Genomic DNA, 20,643 nt, shown 5'->3' with positions numbered 1-20,643 from the left:
AGGATTTAAACTCTTAAAAGCCCATCTGTTAAATATATACATGCTGCATTTGTGCATGGAAACCATGAATTGGTCCAAGCCATTTGCTGACTTCTAATTTAGAAGATATGGATACTCTCTCCCAGTTTGAGCATTGCTTGGTTATGGAGCAATGATGATTATAAATCGTATTTTATGTCAATCTCTAATTCACTTGAGTTTTCTCAAGCTGTGGAGTTTGGCACTGATGGAATCTGTCATTGTGTTCACCCACTGAAGTACACCTAAGTCCTGCTTAATTGCATATGAAACACATATCTCACATGAGGGGGAAATCAAACCCTGATGAAAGCTGGCTATCAGTCTGATGAAGGAGAATCACAGGGGATTTTTTGGGTTTACTGCCAGGATAAATAAATACTAAAAATACTATTATGAATTCATGCAGTAAAAGCCTAAGCAGAATATTGCTATATGTATCTGTCAGACTACTGGAAATATTTGCATTTTAAAAAACGTATATATTTGCTCACATACCTGTGACTTTTGGAAAAGTACATCTCGAAATACAAATACGTAGTGGCAAGTTGTGTCTTAATGCAGAGGTATGAGAGATTTCTTCAGTAAAAATGAAAGAAGTAACTGTAATATATATATAATTTCATTTTTGGTTGCTGCTTTCGGAACCAAAATGAGAAAAAAAATGTTTTAACTTTCTTTTTCATTTTCCTTCCAAGCTCCAAAATCTCCTTCAGAAAAGACTCGGTATGATACATCCCTTGGCCTTCTCACAAAGAAGTTCATTCAGTTGCTGAGCCAATCTCCTGATGGGGTCCTAGATTTGAACAGAGCAGCAGAGGTCCTCAAGGTGCAAAAAAGGAGGATTTACGATATCACCAATGTACTGGAAGGCATCCATCTCATTAAGAAAAAATCCAAAAACAACATTCAGTGGATGTAAGTATTCATTATCCTTTTCTATCCCTGCTGGCTGATTTTACTATCACAGGACAGCAGTGTTCTTCTTCTCCCACCTTTCGTTCTAACACTTTGCTCCAAGCAATCATCCAGAATGCCTTCCAACAGGATAAAGTTCTATTTGTTTCTTAAGAAAAGTTAATAAAAAGGATTTGTCAGGGAAATTAGAAACTAGCATTTTGTTTGAAAACGGGATTAATTAATTTACTTCTGCATGTGGAGTAAGTTTTAGGTATGTATCTCTACCTACTGCCTTCCTTGAGATTTTTTAAGCTGTGGTTAGATACAATATTTTGGAAGTAGTTAGAAATATTCAACTCTTACATCTTGGTGGCATTTCCAAAATGTGTTGTTGTGATAAAAAGACGCTTTTTCTGGAAAGCGTAGTTTATGTTGACTCGCTAGGGGTGGGTTTAGGGAGAAAGGACTAAGAACCTGATCTGCAGTGTAAAATCTTGTCTCTCCCCTTTACCATGGTGTTAGGGACAAATTTTGCAGAAGCTGACTGGGTGTCTCCCTTTCCCCTTGTCTGCAGGGGCTGCAGTCTGTCAGAGGATGGTGGGATGCTGGCGCAGCGCCAGGGCCTCACAAAGGAGGTGACCGAGCTGACTCAGGAAGAGAAGAAACTGGATGAGCTAATCCAAAGCTGCACCCTGGACCTCAAGCTGCTAACGGAGGACTCAGAGAATCAGAGATATCCTTTTTCCCAAAACCTCAAAGGTGCTCAGCCTCCTTGCTGTGCCCTGTAATACTAGGAGACTTCTTCTGTGTGATGTCATAGAAAGCAAGCATCGGAAGATTCTCGAAGTTGGAAAGGTTTTAATGTAGTTTGATATAAAATCTACTTAAGCAGCTTGAACCTGTAATGCTTCTGGAATATGAAAAGGAAAAATAGAAAAGGTGATTAATGAAGGAGACTGTTAACATTTGTGTTCACATAGAGTAGAACCAAGAACCTTTGATTAATGACTGATGATATCCAATAGCCTTGTGTTTTTTTCAAGCCTAGAGAAAACCAGTTTTATGTGTTCAGAAATTAAAAAGACATGAAGAGAAAGTCTGATAAAGTAACAGATTTGTTTAGTCATTACTTTTTTTAAATTTATTTTACTTTAAACCGATATGTAATAAATTACAGTCACAGAGAGGAAAATAAAGTTGAGGTTTGGTTTAGTCTAAAACTTGCAACTGATTCTTCTGGTTAGAGAATGTATAATAAAGTATAGATAAAACTATGAGCTCTCAAGATACCTTAGGCTGAATTATTTAATGCAATAGCAAAACTAAATTGCATAAGGTTCATATGACTTATTTTAGCTGTTAATGCCCTTTGTAATTAACCAGTAGTCATTTTCCTTAGATTTCCCACCTATTCCCCACACAAGAAAGCATTTTATTAAACACTGATGTGTGAACTTATTACAATGTGTAATAAGTAGTGTTTAAATAGCATCAAATAAAGTGGATTTATTCTCTGTTCTGAAGGACAGGAAATAACTATTGGAGTACTTGAACTATGTGAACATTGTCTTTTGACTGGATTTTATAGACATTTTGATGTAACCAAAGATCACCAAATGGTATGGGGTGTAAGATCAGCGCTGCCTTCAGCTAAGAGCATAATTCATGAAGAGACATAAGCAAGACAAAACTGACCATGGCAATTCTCAATTTTTGTAGCACTGAATCCTTTAAGGGTGAACTCTGCCTTTGCAAAGACAGGTGGTAAAAGCCTTGACAAAAGCCATTTGGGTGAAAGATGATGACCTGTCTCTTTGCCTCTTGGGTCTGTTTGATCCAGGATAGGTGCAAGACTTATTGGAGCTTGGGCAGTCTGTCCTGCTGTACTGCTCAGTAACAGCACACATTCACACCACCAAAAAGTATAAGTCATATATCTAAGTTTTTTATTTTTCTGGCTTAAATGTTATGCCAGGTACCTCACAAATGACAAAACTAAAGAGCTGGACTATATGCATGTGATCATGGTTATTTCACAGTTCTTTGTCAAAGGCAAAAGCACTTTGACACTTCAGTTACATGGATCAGTACATGAGGCTTCATCATGTAGTAACTCCCAAAACACTGGCATTTTGACAAATACATGCTGAACAGCAAAATATTCATATTTATTCTATGCTTATGCAAGAATTGACATTCCGCACTCTAGAGGTTTAAAGTAGCTGCTTAAACATGCTTTAAAATATTTTTATATAATATAAATTAATATACAAATATATGAATGTTGTATAAATGTTTGTATATTTATATATCTTTTGTATATGTTCTATGTATTATATATTTATGTTTGCAAAGCCCCTCAAATTTAAAATGAAATTAGGATTTTTGTCAGCCTGAAGAAGAGGGAGTTTCCAGGGAGACCCTATAGCACCTCCTAGTACCTAAAGGGAGCCTGTGGGAGAGGTGGAAATGGAGTTTTTATAGGGACATGTAGTGGCAGAACAAGAAGTGGCTTTAAGCTGAAAGAAGGTGATTTAGATGAAATATTAGACAGAAATTCTCTACTTGTGTGGGTGGTGGGGCAATGGGGCAAGTTGCCCAGAGAAGCTGTGGATGCCCCATCCCTGGAATTACTCCAGGCCAGGCTGGATGGGAGTCTGGGCAACCTGGTCTAGTGAAAGGTGTCCCTGCTCATGTCAGAGGGGTTGGAACTAAATGATCTTTTAAGGTCCTTTCCAGCCCAAACCATTCTAAGATTCAGTGATCCTGTGTATGCAGCTCTATACCGTGCATGCATAAACTCCTATACACTTCTTCAGTGATTTTCAGCTCTCTGCATTTTGATAGCAAGTGCATAAAAATTTTTGCTTCATGAAATCTGTGAGTAATTTCAGGTTCTTGAATCTTAGCTTATGTAGTTTCCTGCCTATAGAGGAGGAGAGAAGCACTCTGCACAGAGAATCCCTTTTGTTCACTGAGTAGTGGCCCCAGCTGTTACATCAAGGGGAAGTTCTCACAGGGCTTCATGGCATTCACAGTGTAGAGAGCAGAAAACCTTGGGCTAAGAGCTATGTTGCATGAGAAAATGGAAAAATAATTCAAAGACTTCTGCCTCTTCTAATAGTCTGAGTGTATTGTAACATGGGATGGAAAATTCCTTAACAGTGATTACATTAGCTTACGTGACGTATCAAGATATTCGAAAAATTAGTGGCCTTAAAGACCAAACTGTTATAGTTGTGAAAGCTCCTCCAGAAACAAGACTTGAAGTGCCTGACCCAGTGGAGGTAAGGAAAACCTGGCATTTTCTGCCAGGTTACATATAGTTTTTCTACAGATGCAGCGTTTCTTGAGTCTTACTGTGATAAGACATGTGATATGTGCCCAGGTACACAGTCCTGTATTATTACAAATTTTAGGGGTGTTTCTGTAGAAAAGGAAGGGGAAACTTTAAAAATCAATTTACAGAGAACAATTGTTATTTGTTCCTTTTCACTCACTTTCAAATTTCTTCAGAGTAATCCACACCATTTACAGATATTTTCTTTTGCCATGCTTTATGTAAAGAAAAACTTTCTTGACAATTGGAATTTCCTTGGTTTCTAACAATGTAAAATCTTTCACAAGAAATTCAGCTTTCTTATTTTAGTTAAAAAGTTAATGGATAACTCAACGCCTTAAGCATCTTGATGACTAAAAAAATTGATATCCTAATTTATTGAAACATGTTTTCATGGGGGACTTTCTTTTCTGAGGTAGTACAGTTATTGTAGAAGTTTGTGTTTTAATCCTAGAACACATTCTTGCCCTTCATTCTTTCATCATCATCTTTGCTTAATTGGCACTTACTTTTATTCTCACTTGTGAAGACAGTCTGAAGTATATTGGGAAAATGGGAATTTTCCCAAAACAGGAACTGCTGGTTTAGAGATTCTAAAAATGTACCTAATTTTTTCATTCAAGGAGCAGCTAGAGATGGGGCCAACCCCACAAACACTGCTGGTGTTATGTTCATACCTGTGCATTGATCCTTCATCCCTACACTGAGCCAGTGAGCTCAGCCATACCTGCTGCCCTGTGTGGGCAGGAACAGACTCTGGATTCTTTGTCACTTTTTTTTTTCCTAAGATTATTTTTAACTTGCTTAGACTGATTATGGTTTCCATCCTTCCTTTTTTCTTTTCTTTGCCTTTGTCCTTACTTTCCCCTTTGAACCTTGTTGCAGGTTTTGGCAGGAAGAATAAATCATTTTTCTGCAATGAGAAAAGGGTATCTTTTGCCAGTATTCATAAATATATACTGTTATTGTTGTTTGCTTTCCTGTTTCTTTCCCCTGGGTATTATGCTTTGATTTTTAATTCAGTGAAATCAGGCAGGCAGAGAGAGATGCACACAATCATTAAAATTAGTGCTTAGACCTCCCTTATCCTCTAAACCCACCTTACTTAATTTTCAGCTTCAGGCAGTAAGGTCCTATTTCTTTCTGTCACATGCAATTACATTTCAGTGTTCTTTTTTTTGCATACCTCAGTCACTCAATAGTACCTTCCTTCTTCAACTCCTGCTCTTCCCATCTCCTTTTGTTCTAATTATCTGTAGCATTGCCCTAAGTACTCTTAACTGCTTTCTCTTCCCTGGCAAGCCCCCATTCAGTTGCTGTTCTCTGTATTTGTAAATGCTGTCTATAATGTTACATAACTGTCAGAACCCAAATAATAAGAGGAACATTTTGTCAAAGGGCATGAAAGGAAGTATTTTAAACAAGTCTGCAAAGAGGTACCTGATGCCTGTATTTTTGCTTTTTAGAGAACTATTGATGCAATACAGCAGCAGCAGGTTTATTTATAACCAGAGTAATTTATGGTTTACCATCATAATGCAAAGAGTAGCTTTGCAGGTTTTCTGTGCCTGGGTCATGTTGGTTTATTGCATCAGTTTGTGAAAGTTAAGAAAAATGTAATTTCTTGCAACAAAATTGCAGTTCCTATTCAGAACCAGCATCAAAATCACTGCCTTGAGGGGGCAGAAGGACTTACATAAGTAGTTTGGGTGAAGAAAATGGCATCTGGTTTGGTTTTTCGTTGTTGTTGTTAGTTGGAAATGTTGTCTGATAAATAGGTGAACTTACATATAGATATTTGAGTTCAGTTGAGTAGGTGGTGAAGGCTTTTGGGAGAGTGGGAAAGATGTTTTGGCATCTTTTTAAAGCAGAAACATTTATACAAATGCATCCAATATTATTGTTATGAATAATAATAAAACCTGTGACTTGCATCCCACAGTTCCATCCCATCAGAATGCTCCAGGCTATTGTGGTTATAAGAAGATGTTCAGAGTTTAATCCTTTATGCCTCACTTCTTATGAAATTGGTGGGATTTTGATATTTGTGTGCTACAGTGGGAAAAGTTTTCATGTTCTAGTCTGCAAAATATGTCAGCCAAGCCTTTTCACATCATGAAAGAAAAAAGGCTTGGTGTTCTGTTCAGGTTCTTTTGGTTAGTAAAACTGTACTCAAACACTCACAACCTAGAAAGACTTTACTCAGTATCATTGATATTCTGTTGTTTTCATTGGTGTAACCCCATTTTGATGTTTGTTTTGTTAGCAGAGTGCATTGATACATTTATCTAGTACTCAAGGACCTATTGAAGTTTATCTGTGCCCAGAGGAAAACGATGCTCTCAGTCCAATGAAAACCTATAGTCAGGACCACAATGGAAATATTTCCAAAACCATTTCCAAAGGTAAAATTATTTCTTTGCAATACTAATAGCCTATCTTCAGCATCACATTCAAGGTTTCAGTTTGAACTTTGGATTTCCAGCTCTTTTTCTTTGGCTTTGTTTTTCTAAGAAGTGGAAAGTTAAGGTATCAATTTTTTCACTACATATTTCTGGTTTATATAGTCAGAAGTAAGTTTTCCTTTGCATTATTTGTTTAAAGTAATTTCCCTATTTTCATATCATATGTAACTAAAGTGTGTGTAATACTGAAGAAAGAAATAGTTGTGTTCATTTTAAGCTTTCAAGTAAGACAGTAGCAGTAAAGATCTGTCTCAACACAAGAGGCAGAAATCTCGGCGTATGGGTACATGTGAAGCTATATTGCTTCACTGATGGCATCTGGTACCTAGAAAATTCTCAGTTTTGACAGTGAACTCCATTGAAAAAATGGGCATCTCACTATGTTTGATTTATTTCCCCCTGTAGTTTAAATCTTGTACGATAAATTTTTAATAGAAAAGTCAGAGATGATGGCAACATGATCATTTTTGAGAAGCCCTTTGTGACACATCAAAAACAAACTAGGAATTATATAGAGGCCATTTTTTTATTGTTGAACTGATGCTTTATGAAAAACCCTTTATGCAGTGGTTACTTCATTTGTGTGTTACTTTGATGTGTGTCTGATATTTCTACTGAGATTAAATGTGGCATCTTTTATTTTTTTCTCTCCCTCCTGTCACAGAAGTGGCTTCTGCTAACTCAGGACAAGGTGACTGCTCAGTAAATATGGCAACAATCTCTCCACTGGCTTCTCCAGCCAACCTTCTACAGCAGACCGAGGACCAAATTCCCTCAAACTTTGAAGGACCATTTGTGAACTTGCTGCCTCCTCTGCTTCAGGAAGATTATTTGCTGAGCCTTGGGGATGAGGAAGGCATCAGTGACCTCTTTGATGCTTATGATTTAGAGAAACTTCCTTCCCTGATGGATGAATTTATATACAGCTGATTGTCTTAAGTGCTGTGCATATCTAAACTATGTTTTTAATGGAATCAAAAAACCTGCCGTCATTCAGACTTGTCCTCTACTTACCATAAAATAGCATTATTAAATAAACTAGGCTCCTGAGCAGTGCTGATATTTTAACTGAATACTCCCTGTAATACCATAAGAAACAACAGAAGGCTTTTACAGCAGAGCCTTCTCCTTGACCCCGAGCTCCAGTGCCTTGCGAGTCAGCAGGTGCAAGCAGGTGACCGTAGATGTTTTGTCTTCACACTCCCCCAGTCTCTGCTTACCGTGACAAGTGGGCTTACGGAGAAGGGCTTCATGAACTGGGTTAGTCCTAAGTAACAATTTTGTACTAGTATTTCAGGTCGTGCCTTCTGCAGAGAATGCATGTCTTTTGAGTGTCACAACATGGATTGTACATGCAGTGAACGTAAATATGAAGTAAATGCAAAAGAGTGGAATGGGATTCTTCAGCTACTTGTGGGAATGTTTAAATTGCTGTCATAATGCTCATTTTGAGCTGTGTATATGTCTCATTATGAGGTCAAATACTTATGTCCTTAAAAGCTTTTAATGAAAATACAATACACTGTAAATGTAGTGTATATTGCAGATATTGAAAAGTATAAAGTTCTGCCACTTCTCGTAGTAATAGCAGATTTTTAAAAATGCTTGTGTGTGTGTGTGTGTATGTGTGTGTGAAAGTAGTTTTTGTTGGTTGTTTTTTTTAAACTAGAATGAAGATGCACAGTTCAATTTTACTGCCCCCAGTGTGCATTAGAACTGGTACAAGAATTTTCGTGGTACTAAGTGGGGCTTCATGTTAAGTGCCTACTAGAGATGCACTGTGGGTTTTTCCCTCTATGGAAAACACTTATGCCAAGCTTTGTTTGTTCAATATATGATATTTATCTCAGTGGGTTAGCTTCATCTGCTTACAGCTTTTTATAATTCTCTTCGCCAGCAAAATGGAACTAATTTTTTTCCAAAGTACATAACTGTAAGTACCACATCAACTGAATTGCATTTATTTTTTGAAGATCTTTGCTAGTATAGTATAGTACCAATATTTATTTTTTGAACGTCAGAGGAATTCTAAGAAGTCTTAAATAATTTTTTTTTTTCTTGAGTGTAAAATATTTTGCCATGTTCTGGGCTAAATTAATGTAATGTTGATTAGATGATGCCCATATAATCTTTTTGTTTGCATTACTGTTGTGCTTATCTGACATACTCAGAATATTAGTACTATTTGTACTGTAGGAGAATATTATGTATGCAGGTTTTCTGGTACCATTGAGTTGCTGCTATGAAAGCTCACACATGAAAAGGCAAGAAGTCACAGTACTAATACGGAAACTGTATGACTGTGTGGGTTTTGGAATATAACAAATGTATAAAGGGCAACACATAAAGAACTGTTAAACAGTGTTAAGTGTGTGTTTATATGTACAAATGTTTGCATAGATCATTCAGCAGTTGTATTTAATTTGATATATGTTCTCAACTCACACTTTAGTTATCTAGCAGTTTTGTACAATAGAATTAATTTGTAAACACTGCCAGAATATTTTCTATCTGGTTTGTAATTTTTTAAGAGTTTTTTTAGATGTGGATCTGTAAATAAAATTGTAGTATTTAAAGTTTTTGTCTTGTGGAAGAGGAAAGTAAAAGTTGTGTGAGCATGAAGATTTGCGAGACAAAGGGGCACTTTTGCGAGGGAAGAGAAAATGAAGACTAACACAGACCATCTTTTTTATGTACAAATTAAACACTTGTCCCAATGTGTGTGGGCAAAATACTAATCTAATTTAGCTTTGCATTGTATGCTAGTTTAAAAAAAAAAACAAAACAAACCTCTGTAAAATACTGTAAAAAAAAAAGGAAAAAAACAACAAAAAATGCTTTTATGGTGAGTTTTGTAAATAGATTTATTAAAGGGTGACATGTTCTCTAGCTGTGATCTTACAACTTCAAATGGATGTAATTTGAATAAATTTTGTATGGTAATGAATCAATAAAAATGAAATTTTTTAAAGACTTTAGATTTGTATACAGCTATTTAAACTTTTCTTACTCTTGGTGCCTGCCATACTGTTTCTTGAAACCTGTTACTGTTTTTGTTATTAGTGCAAACACTCACTTGACACCAGATAGTTTCAATCCCATTTTTTTACGATGTCAACAATAAGTTCAGTGGGTTTTTTTAAGCCAGAGTGAAACAAGAATAAAAGAGATGTTAAGAGACACAGCAGGTGATCCAGAGGTCGGGATAATACAAGTTTATTTTTATTTATTCCCTCTCCTCTCATATGAATTAGGAACAGACTTCTTGCAAACTTGATAGAAATGGTGTTATTGTAGGATTAAATCACATGAAAGCAGTTGTTGAGGATCTGCTTAACCTTCCTACTGATAATTCTCCAGAAGTTTCCTAATAGTAGCTTTGAAAAGAAGTTGTGTTTTCTTGAGTCTCTTCCAACAGTCCCTTGTGCCAGACATATATTTACGAACTCGTACTTCTTTTCTGGTATTGGTGCTGCACCTTTTTAGATACACAGCCATCTATCAACTGGGAAAAAAAAAAATCAGGATAATAAAATAACAGTAATATGGTTGATTGCTTAAATGTTCTACCTCTGAGCAAGTCATTTGTGTCTTGTCAACTTCCTGCACACTAGGAGAAGGCTATTACTTTCTCTGTGCACCTGTACATATTCAAACATCTGCACACAGCAGTACTGAAAGGAGTATTACAAAGGTCTTCTCTATATTCTTAATAAATAATAAAGAATATAGGCTAGATGGCTGTGTTTTCTGATTTCCCTTCAAAGCAGAGGTGGCAGTAAATATCTGCTGTACCTCCCTGGCCTGTTCTCAGTTTTTCTATTCTGCAGTTGCCATAAGCAGTTCTTTATTTGCCCCTAGAATCTGCTAATGATTACTAGTTTTCATGTCATTTTCCCCTCTCCTGCTTTCTGTAGCTGCTTTGCAAACTTGGAATGTGCTGAGGTGCAGGATAAAAAAAACCAGCCAGTTAAAATACTAATTCCTGCTCCTCTAGGCTAGCATGGTGTACCTCAACATTATTCAGCGTACAAGTATTAATTCCAAGGAGGTTTTATTGGGGCCTGTATGAGCTGCATTCCTTGGCTGCCAGCAGATGGAAAAGGTTTTGGAAAAATCTGTCAACATGGCCTGAATGATAGGCAACTATTTATTCCTTTACAGACAGGAAAGGAGTTTGGAAAAAAAAGGAGGTTCATGTTCTTGAACCTACAGTAAGAACTTATCCACCTACAAATGACAAGAAACAGTCACTCTATTCCTTTTGACTTATGCCTGAAAGAATAAATTGCACCTCGGTCTTGATGCAGACATGAACATTTTTGTTGTAGAAAGAATGAAAGTTATGTGAGGTACTTTCATTAGCATGAGACAGCTATATGTTTAAAAGCACCAAATTTAGTGTATGTCTTTTTTTTTCCCCCTGTGTGAAACACAGAGCACAGTGCCGCTAGTGTTCCTGCAGCCAACAATTCTCAACACTAAGTGAACCATGAGCCTGTATAGCAAAGTCAGTGGAGTGATATTAACCAAAGCATAAACAAGTAGAATTCATCTCCCCATTCTGCTTTTCTTGCTGAAGTAAGATCTGCCTGGATATTACTCTACAGCTAAGCAATAATCAGAAGAATGATTGCCCTTTATTAAGTCTGGGAGTTTCTTTACCCACTATTTTCTCTATAAGGCTTGACAGGAAGAAAGTGTCATATATAACAGGAAAAAATGGGTTGTTACCAATTCTGAATGGTGCTGAATGTTGCTCACAAATGACCAGCCAGATTCTCATAAATGTCAAGAACAGAGGAAAAAAAAATAATCTAATTTCTTGTACCTCTTTTAGGACTCCTCGTTTTTTTCTGAATACCTTCCTACACATTTCCACCCAGAACCCAGATGTTAGTTATCAGAGAATAAGGCTGCCAATATAAAATTGAGCCCTGGTCTCCCTGGCTGTTTTCCTTCCCTAAGGATATTTGTTGAGATGCTCTAAACCCACTAGGGATGTATCTTCTACTAACCAGGACCTGAAATTGAGATTTGGATTTTATTTTTCCAGTAGTGTATTTTTCCAACTACCTACTCCTGCAAAACCTATGACCACTTGGTAACCCAGCCCAAGGCTGATGATGTCTGTGAATCTACCAGCCGTCAAGATTAGGAACTAAGATCTGCAGGCAATTTGGAAAGGATGTATTCTAAAGTTCTTCTTCGGACACTCAAGGAACTGGAGCATGCCAGCTCAGAGAAGGCCAGCACTGGAAATTGTACTCCCAGCCACTGTCACATAAAAAGCAGCTTTCCCAGGTAGGTATGAATAAATTTTCCTCCTGGGATCAGGAGGTGGTAGGGAATTATCTGCTCCCTTCTTTCCCTGCTGTTCTACCTGCTCTCTGCACACAGCTTCATGTATTACTATGAATATGCTACAAAGCAATTTAGGTTTATGAGCTTCCAAAGCACTGGGAGAGTGCCTTCCAATTTGTGGCTACGTCCTAGGGACTCAACAGGACTGTGCTGGCACAAGGGCTGCTTGATACTATGAATTCTTGGCAGCTGGACAAAGTAAAGGCTCTGCCGGATCATGCTGGAACTGATCAGTGTGGCCTATTTATGTCACTAGGTATGGGACTCATGGGTTATTCCTGCCTGGGTGCTGCTCTTGGAGACCACTGCCTCCCCTTAATGAGTAGTGCTTGTCAGAGTTGGCCATTTTTGAGATTTTTTTGGTTATGTCTTGCAGGCTGTGCTTTGCTCTTTTAGTAAACTGTAAGCCAGCACTGGTGTGTGCCCAGTTGGGTTAACCAGAGCAGAAACACTTGGCTGGTGGGGACAGCTGTGAGGAAGGGCAGTGCAGTGCTCCCAGAACAGAGAAGATTAATTCAAGGACTGCACGTGGAATACTTTGAACATGGGAAACTGAAAAGAAACAAGGAAAAGAATCCCTTACCTTATCAGGCAGCAGTTAAAATGCTGTTTGGGGAAATAGATACCCTTACTACTGACCAAGTAAAGACTTCTTACTCCATAGGAGGAGGTCTGAAATAGATCAGTGTGGCCACCCATTTTAAAATATTTTCCTCCATTCTCTCCTGGGCTAAAGATGCCACAAAGGTAACAAATTACACATCAACACAGTGTCTCACTGACAGCATCTCTGGAAAGTACTTGTGTGCTTAAACAAAGACCAAACTGGAAGGCAAATATATCTTCAACTATTAAAATTACTCCATCATGAGACCAGGGTGATATTTATAGTGCTCAGTCCTGCTCAGAATGATTTGTTCTTAAAGACTGATTTAAGTGAGGTGCTTATTTCTTTCTGCCCCAGTTCTCTTCTTTAAATCTCTCCTGTTCCTTTGTCCACATTTCTTTTTTTTTTCCTTCCTGTGAGCATTGCCAGATATGCATTATATAAAATAAGCACGAGTTTGTAGGAAAAAGGAGAGAAAATATTCATAATTAGAAGTTACCACGTTTTATCTGCAAGTGGACCAACAGACCTATTGTTTTCATTCATTGACCCAGAGTTTTCATTCACTTTCCCTCCAGGTCCAGGGAGACCATAATTTGCTATTTCTAAGAATAAACTGATTCCAAAGGCTCCTTCTAAAGAGAGAAGCCTAATGTTTGAAATGCAACTACAGGAAATAATGACTTTTACATTCCAAAGCTGACTACCTCAAAGCAGAATATATTAAAGACACAATATAAATAATCCTTTTAGGTTGTGTGTATTAAACCCAAAGCAAGAATAATATGCTCACTCTCTACAACACTTTGATCACCAAGGACACTGCACGCTTAATCTGCTCAGAGTTTTAGCTTCAGCCATCCATTAACCACAGTGGTTTTACTAAATATCAATCAGAAAAATTTGGAGGAACACGGTGCCAGAAACTTCAGCCATCTGATCCTAAACATTTTGACCAATATCTTTTATACTATTCAGCAAAGTTTTTACTAGCATTGTATTTTATTGGAAATTAACGATGAAAAATAATAATAAAGAAAGCGCGTTGTGGCCAGAAGAGGATTTAATAGCTTATCACCCATTTGGATCAGATACATCAGCATCGCAACCGCTTTAACAGGATAGGTATTGCTGGGATTGCTATATTCCAATTAAAACGGAGGCGAGTCTCCAAAGCTCCAGGAGGCCTCACTATCAGTGGCGAAGCGACGGCGCCGCGCTCACCGCGCTGTTGTGGCCTCCGCCGGCCGCCGTTCTGACGCCGCTGTGCGCGCGGGGCCTCGGGGCGGGGCGAGATGGCGGAGCCCGGGTGAGGCGCGGGTGAGTGTCGGGGTCGGGGTGGGCCCCGGCCCCCTTCCCTTCCCTTCCCTCCCCTCCCCTCCTCTCCTTTCCCGTCCCGTTCTTCCCTCCCCTGCCTGGTTGTGACGGTCTGGCCGAGTTCCACTTCTCCTGGCCGTGCGATGTTCCCGTCCCCTGTGGCGCCTTCCTAGGGCTACGCATCAAGCATCGGGAGGAGGAGACGAACGTCCTGGCGGGAATCTCCGCAGGGGTTGGCGGCCGGGATGCAGCTCGGGGATGGGCTACCCTCAGCGGGCTGCAAGCCGAGTAGGGGGGCCGAGCTCAGCCGGGCTCCGGGATGTGCGTGGTCCAGGCTGCGGCCCGGCCGCCCCTCGCCCGTGGGCCGTACCTGTGTTTATATATATATATATATATATATATATATATTTATTTATATATATATGTATGTGTTGTTAACTTACTTAGGTTTTTAAGGAGAGACTGCGGGAGCTGGGTCTGTTTAGTCTGGAGAACAGAATATTGAGAGGGGGGGTCTCATTAATGCGTATAAATATCTCAGAGGTGGATGCCAGACTCTTCAGGTGCCCAGTGACAGGACGAGGAGCAGTGGCCATAAACTAAAACGCAGGAAGCTTTACTTTAACAGGAAGAAGAACTTTACATTGAGAGTGGCAGAGCACTGAGGCTGCCCAGGGAGGTTGTGGCGTCTCCCTCTCTGGAGACATTCCAAACCCACGTGGGCACATTCCCTTGTAACCTTCTCCAGGTGGCCCTGCCTTGGCAGGGCTGGATGACTTCTGGAGGTCCCTTCCCAACGCCAGCTGTTCTGTCATTCTGTGATATGTGCATACATGTATACACACACAAATACGTATACTTTAAACTCAGTCTCACTGTGTATTAACGCTGCAGTTTTCTTTTGCTCTGTGTGAGGCCGGGGATAAAATCCCGGGGCTTCACAGGAGACACCTGTTGGTAAATAGCTGAAAAGAGAGGTCCTCTTCCACCTGGATGGAAGTCCTCCGTTGGTATGTGCAAGGCGATTGAGGAGGGTTGACCAAACCAGACTGACCCAAGGGAAGTTGTATTTGTGACAAGTTGTTAAAACAACTCTAGTTTTTTATTTGCTTGCTAACATTTTTTTAATAAATGCAAAGTTCTGTAGGTGCAGCTTGGCTGTATGAGAAGCATACATTAACTTCTAATTTTGCTATTGCTTCTTATTTCAGTCAATCTACGAGAATAACTGCAGGAATCTGTATTTTTTTTTTTTCCTTGTGAAGGAGATCTCATGCATGCATATGGAACAAGTGCAGATATCAAGTAATCTGTTTTAAAATAACTTCACAGTGTTTTAATTAAAAAAAAATGTGAATGACTTGAACTAAAATTTACTGTTAATCTTTCTCCCTTCTTTCATTCAAAATTTTAAACTGATTGAAGACATAATTTGGAGGAAGTCTGAGATAAATACATCTGACTTTGAAAAAAAAAGACTATGGAAGAAGGATAAAAAGAACAGTGTCCCTGCTCAGGAGACAGGGAAAACATGGGAACTCTTCCACCTTGCCAACCAGCCAACGTGTGTCCACATGATGTCAAACTGAGAGAGGAATGTATTTCTGCAAAGGGAGGATGAGTGCTTGTTGGATAATAACATGAATTCATGGTTTTCTGTCTGCTAGTTCTGCTTGTTGATGCCCTGTCTTTTTTCCTTTTCCTCCTCCTTACCCCCCCCCACCCCCCAGGTTTACTGTCCAGGAGGATTTAGACCTTGCTTAAAAAGGTAGGATTTTTATTTTGGCTGTATTCTTTCTTCCATGGGTCACTGAAATAAGCTAAGCTTATTTGTTTTTCCAGCTGCTCCATTACATTGGATATTTTTCTGTAAGAGAGAAAAAACAACAAATCAAAATTTTTTATTCCCTTCCAGATATTGATTTGATACCTACCTATTTGTACATATTCTCAGTGATGCAAATTAGTGTAAGAGGTGTTGCCTTTCCCTCATATTCTTTATTGCTAGGCTTTCTACAAATGTTTATTTTTGTTCACCTTTTGCGGCATAATTGTATAGATCCTTTTTTTTTTAATTTAGAAGAATGCTAATTGCCTAAGTATCTAGGGCAGATGCATCCTCTTTGTGACATCATTCTGTTCCTTTTTAAGTTAAATGCAGATGTGTGATGGTTCAGCTTACATGAATTTTTTTAAGTATATTTTGCAAGATTGACTGAAGGACACATGCTGGGAAAATGCATGGGTGTTTAACTTCTTATGTTCTTCAGTACTTCGTTTGCAACATCTGGAAGTGTTTTTATGCCTGTAGCAAATCTTCAGTTCCTGAAGTCTAATTTTAAAGAAATTAAAACCTTGTTTTTTTCTTCTTCGTTGTCAGGAAAGTGTTGTGTTTTCCCTGTAAACTTTGGAATACCCTTGTATGATTTCCTTAGTAAACTGTTGGTTTATGTAAAACACCTGAGTTTCCAATGGTACTTCAGACTTTATTCTAAGTAGGAGTTACAGCACAGTGTGGTGTGTAATTAACACACTAACTCTTTTTATAGACTCTTCTAGCAAAAGGCTTTTTTTGAATCTTGAATACTAATCTGGATTTTCACATCTGCTGGGAGATACATATGCATAAATATATTTAGTTTCACGTGGAAAATAAAATTAGATATTAGCAATCTTTTAATGTATTATTCTAGCCAGATTATAGTATATTTATTTTTTTTAGTTTGACACAGTTCTTTACCATTTTGTACCTGAAAAAATAAATTTTTATTTTACTGTCCCAGTGAATGAACTGATTCAGATGAAAGGCCTGTGGGATCAGGAATTCTAGGAATAGTTTAATTTGTTTTCAGAAGGACTGTGAAAACATATTTGGGTAGTGTCCACTCACAAATAAGAGAGCCAGAATGGCCTCTGAAGCAGTCACTTGGATTCTGTGCCTTTCATTCTTCTGTGATGTGAGTGGAAATACATCCATCATATAACATGAGCTCACTATTTATTATGATGCTGACATCATTAAAATTACCTGTATCTTGGACGTGTTGTGTCAGAGGAGATGAGGGGGTTTTGAATTGGGAGATGACAAGGTACAGATGATTTATAAATGAGCCCTTAAGAATCTGTATAGTTTGTGACTTTCTCCCTGCTTGTGTTTGAGGTATCAGGGGAAGAGGGCATTCAGGAAATGTCTCTGATAGTGGATATGTCATGTGTGTGATATGCTGCACATATGCTTAGAGATATATCTGACTCTTCTATGAGAAGTGTGCAGTAGATACGTGGCCTTGGTTTTGTATTCAAATGCTTTCCTAATGCCAATCTTCTCCAACACTTCGTGAAGATGCCTGCTGCCTGTGAGTCAGTGCTTGAAGATATCGAAGACATCGTGTCAGCAGAAGATTTGAAGCCACACGATCGGCAGTTTGTGAGAAGGAATGTTTTTCCCAAAGTGCGAAAACGCAACTCCCAAAAAATCGTTCAGACAGATGATGAGCCTCCAAGTGACAGGTAAAGTCTTACATTGACCCTGTGTCAGTGCTTTTCTTGAATCTCATATGTGCTTGTAAGCATTTAAAAATAAGGTGGAAGATTGTGTTATATCTTAATGTGAAATCTGTCTACAAGGTAAAAATGAGTTAAATAGTCCTTACAGAATGTAGAGAGAATAAATAATAAATCCTAAGAAAATTTCTTTTCCTAGACAGATTTTCTGTAGAAAGCAGTTATTACTGAGATGTTGATGAATGGAATAATCAGACTGGGAAAATGGTTTCTGTTACATTTTTATGTAAAAGATTTCTGAAAAATTGTCTGTGTAATTACCTAAACACAATTAATTAAAATACTTAATTACCTAAATATAATCTGAGCTCTTCAAAATGCAGTTCTGGAGCAGCCTTTTGACATCTGAAATGAGAAATAGGAACAAAATCCTGAGCGTTTCAAAATGGTTGGCGTTGCAAGGTCATCTTTTCCAAACCCACTACATGAGCACTGCCACAAAGAACCAGTTGGCAGGATTCTGACTAGGTAGTTCTTTAGCATCTCCAGGAAATGGATATTCTACAGTCTCCCTGAATAACCTGTGTCAGTTCTTGGTCATTCTTAGAGTGAAAAAGGTGTTTTCTGATGTTCATAGGGAGCCTCCCATGTTTCAGTTTGTCCCTGTTGCCTCTGGTCCAGTCACTGGGCACCACTGAAAAAATCATGCTCTGCCTTCTTTGCACTCTCTCTTCAGGTATTTATATACTTTGATGAGATCACCTTGAGCCTTCTCTTCTTCAGGCAAAAGAGTACTGGCACTCTGAGCCATATCTGAGGCATGTTCCAGTCCCTTTATTATCTTTGTGGTCCTTTGTTGGACTGTCTCCAGTACGTCCCTGTCTCTCCTGTGCATCCTGTCAGGGCCCAGGGACTTGTGTATGCTCGGTGTGCTGAACTGTTTATTCCTTGACCCAGTCTCCTTTCATGAAAGGTACATTCTTACTTCAGTCTTTCAACACGTTTTCTGCATCTTGGCATTTGCAAAGGCTGTACTTCTTGTGTGTACATCCTGCAAGTGACATGGTGAAACTTCTTTTGAGCTTGCTGTTTTATTTCAGTGGAAATAGTATGCAGTAAGCACGAAATGCATCTTTGCATTTTTCCTACTTGTGATTTCCATAAGGACTGAATCAACTTTCTGCTGCAGTGGAATTGATTAGAGTATAGGTCAACTCAGTTATTGGTTATAGTTTCTACTGCAGGTCTGAGATCTGGTTTGTTGTTTTTTTTTTTTTCTTTCTTTTTTCACACATTAGTTTCAAGTTGGTGGATAAAATTTCCCTAGATGATAAAGATGAAACTAAATTGTGTATGGAAATTTAATTTCCTGTGCAGAAATAAAATCCTGGGTTTCCACTCAAAAGAGATTTTATAAGCATAACAATGCATCTTTATCTACATGCCCCTAAAAGTGCATTGGCCCCAGTCTGCCAGTAATGTATGGGCAGCTGAACTGGTGCTCTGTAGATACTTCTCACAACTACTTCACCCCCCAAAGCTTTCAGGTACTATATATTTTCTAGCAGGCTGTGTTTTAGTGTTTTCTACCCAAGAAGGCACATTGAACATGTGTTGTTTAGACAGCAGGAAGTCTAAATACCCTGTGTTTACAGTTAATGATCATTAAAGTTCCATCAACAAATTTCTATTTTTAGCTAGGGGAAGTGTCTGTTAAAAAAGAAGCGTGGAGGGGGAGGGGAAAAAAAAAAGCTGTAGGCAGGGTGCAGTATTGTGTTCCAGGATGTGTAGTGTTCTTGTACTGGCATCTTTAGCTCATTGGCAGTTATCCCAGGAATTTCAGTGAGAGCTTCTTACAGAACTTTTTGTTGGTTTTTGGAGCCTTGTATGTGCTAGCTCCACAGTGTATGTCTGCCATGCTGCTTCTGTAGCCCAGAAAGGTTGGGATGGGGGCTTTCCACTGTTTGTGCGGCTGGTGGCCATCATGTTAATTTACAGAGCTGGCTTGTGTGGAGGGAACTACAGTCAATGCATGCCATAATATCAAAAGGTTGCAGTTTGTTCACTGGTGGCCTAATTTCAGTGCTGTTACTTGAAGGTTATTTGTTACATGATACAATAATTTTGAGAAAGTCGGGGAATTCAAGTTAGGGATTTTTTTTCCTTTGGTGTTTATTTGTGTATTTTGTTGGGGTTTTTGTTGTTGCTTTAACATAACTGCAACGTACTCAATCTCTTGTTACCCTACAGCTCCTGCACCTTCTCCATGCTAAAACTCTTTTCTATTTCTTTTCTTGCTAGTTGTGGTGGATTGACTCTACCACAAGGGAGAGAACTGGAAGAGTAAAAGTGAGAAAACTTGTGGGTTGAGATGAAGACAGATAAAGTGAAGGAAGGAGCAGGGAAAAACCCCAAGTGATGCAAAAGCAGCCATTTGCCACCTCCCACAAGCAGACTGGTACCCAACCAGTCTCAGAACAATGGCTATTTTGGAAAGACCAAACCCACAGCTTTTATTGTTGAACATGATGTCATCTGGAATGAATTATCCTGGTGGTCAGCTATTCTGGTCATGTTCCTCCCAACCTGTTGTCCATCTGCAGCCTGCTAGTGGTGGGATGGAGCACAGTGAGAAGCAAGCACTGTCCCATGACAGCTGAAACACTGGTGTGTTAACACTGTTCCAGTCACAAATGCAAAACACAGCCCTATATGGGTTTATGTTACTCTGCCCAGCAAGACCTGTTACATTAAAATCTCATAATAACTGTTTTGCCTCAGCTGTTTTGGAGTTGTTACTGTTTGCATTGTTTATTTTATGTTCCAAGAATTACAGTTCATTCAGTCCATTCAGTGTGCTTAAAAGGGAAGCTTGTTCATCATTTAACTTGCATTTCTCATTTGTTTTTACTTGACAGCATTATTCCTGGTGTTCAGAAAATCTGGATTCGTACATGGGGATGTTCTCACAATAATTCAGATGGTGAATACATGGCTGGGCAGCTGGCTGCATATGGATACAAAATTACAGGTAACAGTATGAGTGAGCCTGTAATTCAGTTTTTCTGGGGTGAATGTTCAGAGCTGTCAAGCTGTCATCAAATGTTTTCAGTCTTAATTATGCTTTT

General features: G+C 38.7%; 2 protein-coding genes across 7 annotated transcripts in view; both read left to right on the top strand.

Annotated features, from left to right (window-relative positions):
- Positions 1-9,701, top strand: part of E2F3 (E2F transcription factor 3) — a 42,123-nt gene extending 32,422 nt beyond the window's left edge. For 3 of the 4 annotated variants that reach the window (XM_015619666.3, XM_015619668.1, XM_033512033.1), the window contains exons 3-7: positions 717-936; positions 1,493-1,651; positions 4,091-4,205; positions 6,525-6,663; positions 7,388-9,701. In XM_015619666.3, coding sequence (XP_015475152.1) covers positions 717-936; positions 1,493-1,651; positions 4,091-4,205; positions 6,525-6,663; positions 7,388-7,653 — 899 coding nt within the window. In that variant the 3' untranslated portion in view covers positions 7,654-9,701. The remainder of the gene's footprint in view (positions 1-716; positions 937-1,492; positions 1,652-4,090; positions 4,206-6,524; positions 6,664-7,387) is intronic. The other variant, XM_015619667.3, reaches the window with a different exon arrangement.
- A 4,255-nt stretch (positions 9,702-13,956) lies between these two features.
- The window catches only part of CDKAL1 (CDK5 regulatory subunit associated protein 1 like 1), a 376,796-nt gene continuing 370,109 nt past the window's right edge, over positions 13,957-20,643 (top strand). For all 3 annotated transcript variants that reach the window (XM_015617399.2, XM_033512031.1, XM_033512032.1), the window contains exons 1-4: positions 13,957-14,014; positions 15,742-15,779; positions 17,355-17,521; positions 20,434-20,546. In XM_015617399.2, the coding sequence (XP_015472885.1) occupies positions 17,355-17,521; positions 20,434-20,546 (280 nt within the window). In that variant the 5' untranslated portion in view covers positions 13,957-14,014; positions 15,742-15,779. The remainder of the gene's footprint in view (positions 14,015-15,741; positions 15,780-17,354; positions 17,522-20,433; positions 20,547-20,643) is intronic.

This window comes from Parus major, chromosome 2 (genome assembly GCF_001522545.3).
Source record: "Parus major isolate Abel chromosome 2, Parus_major1.1, whole genome shotgun sequence".
In the NCBI taxonomy this organism is placed as follows: Eukaryota; Metazoa; Chordata; class Aves; order Passeriformes; family Paridae; genus Parus; species Parus major.
This window is presented reverse-complemented; position numbering and strand designations above follow the sequence as displayed.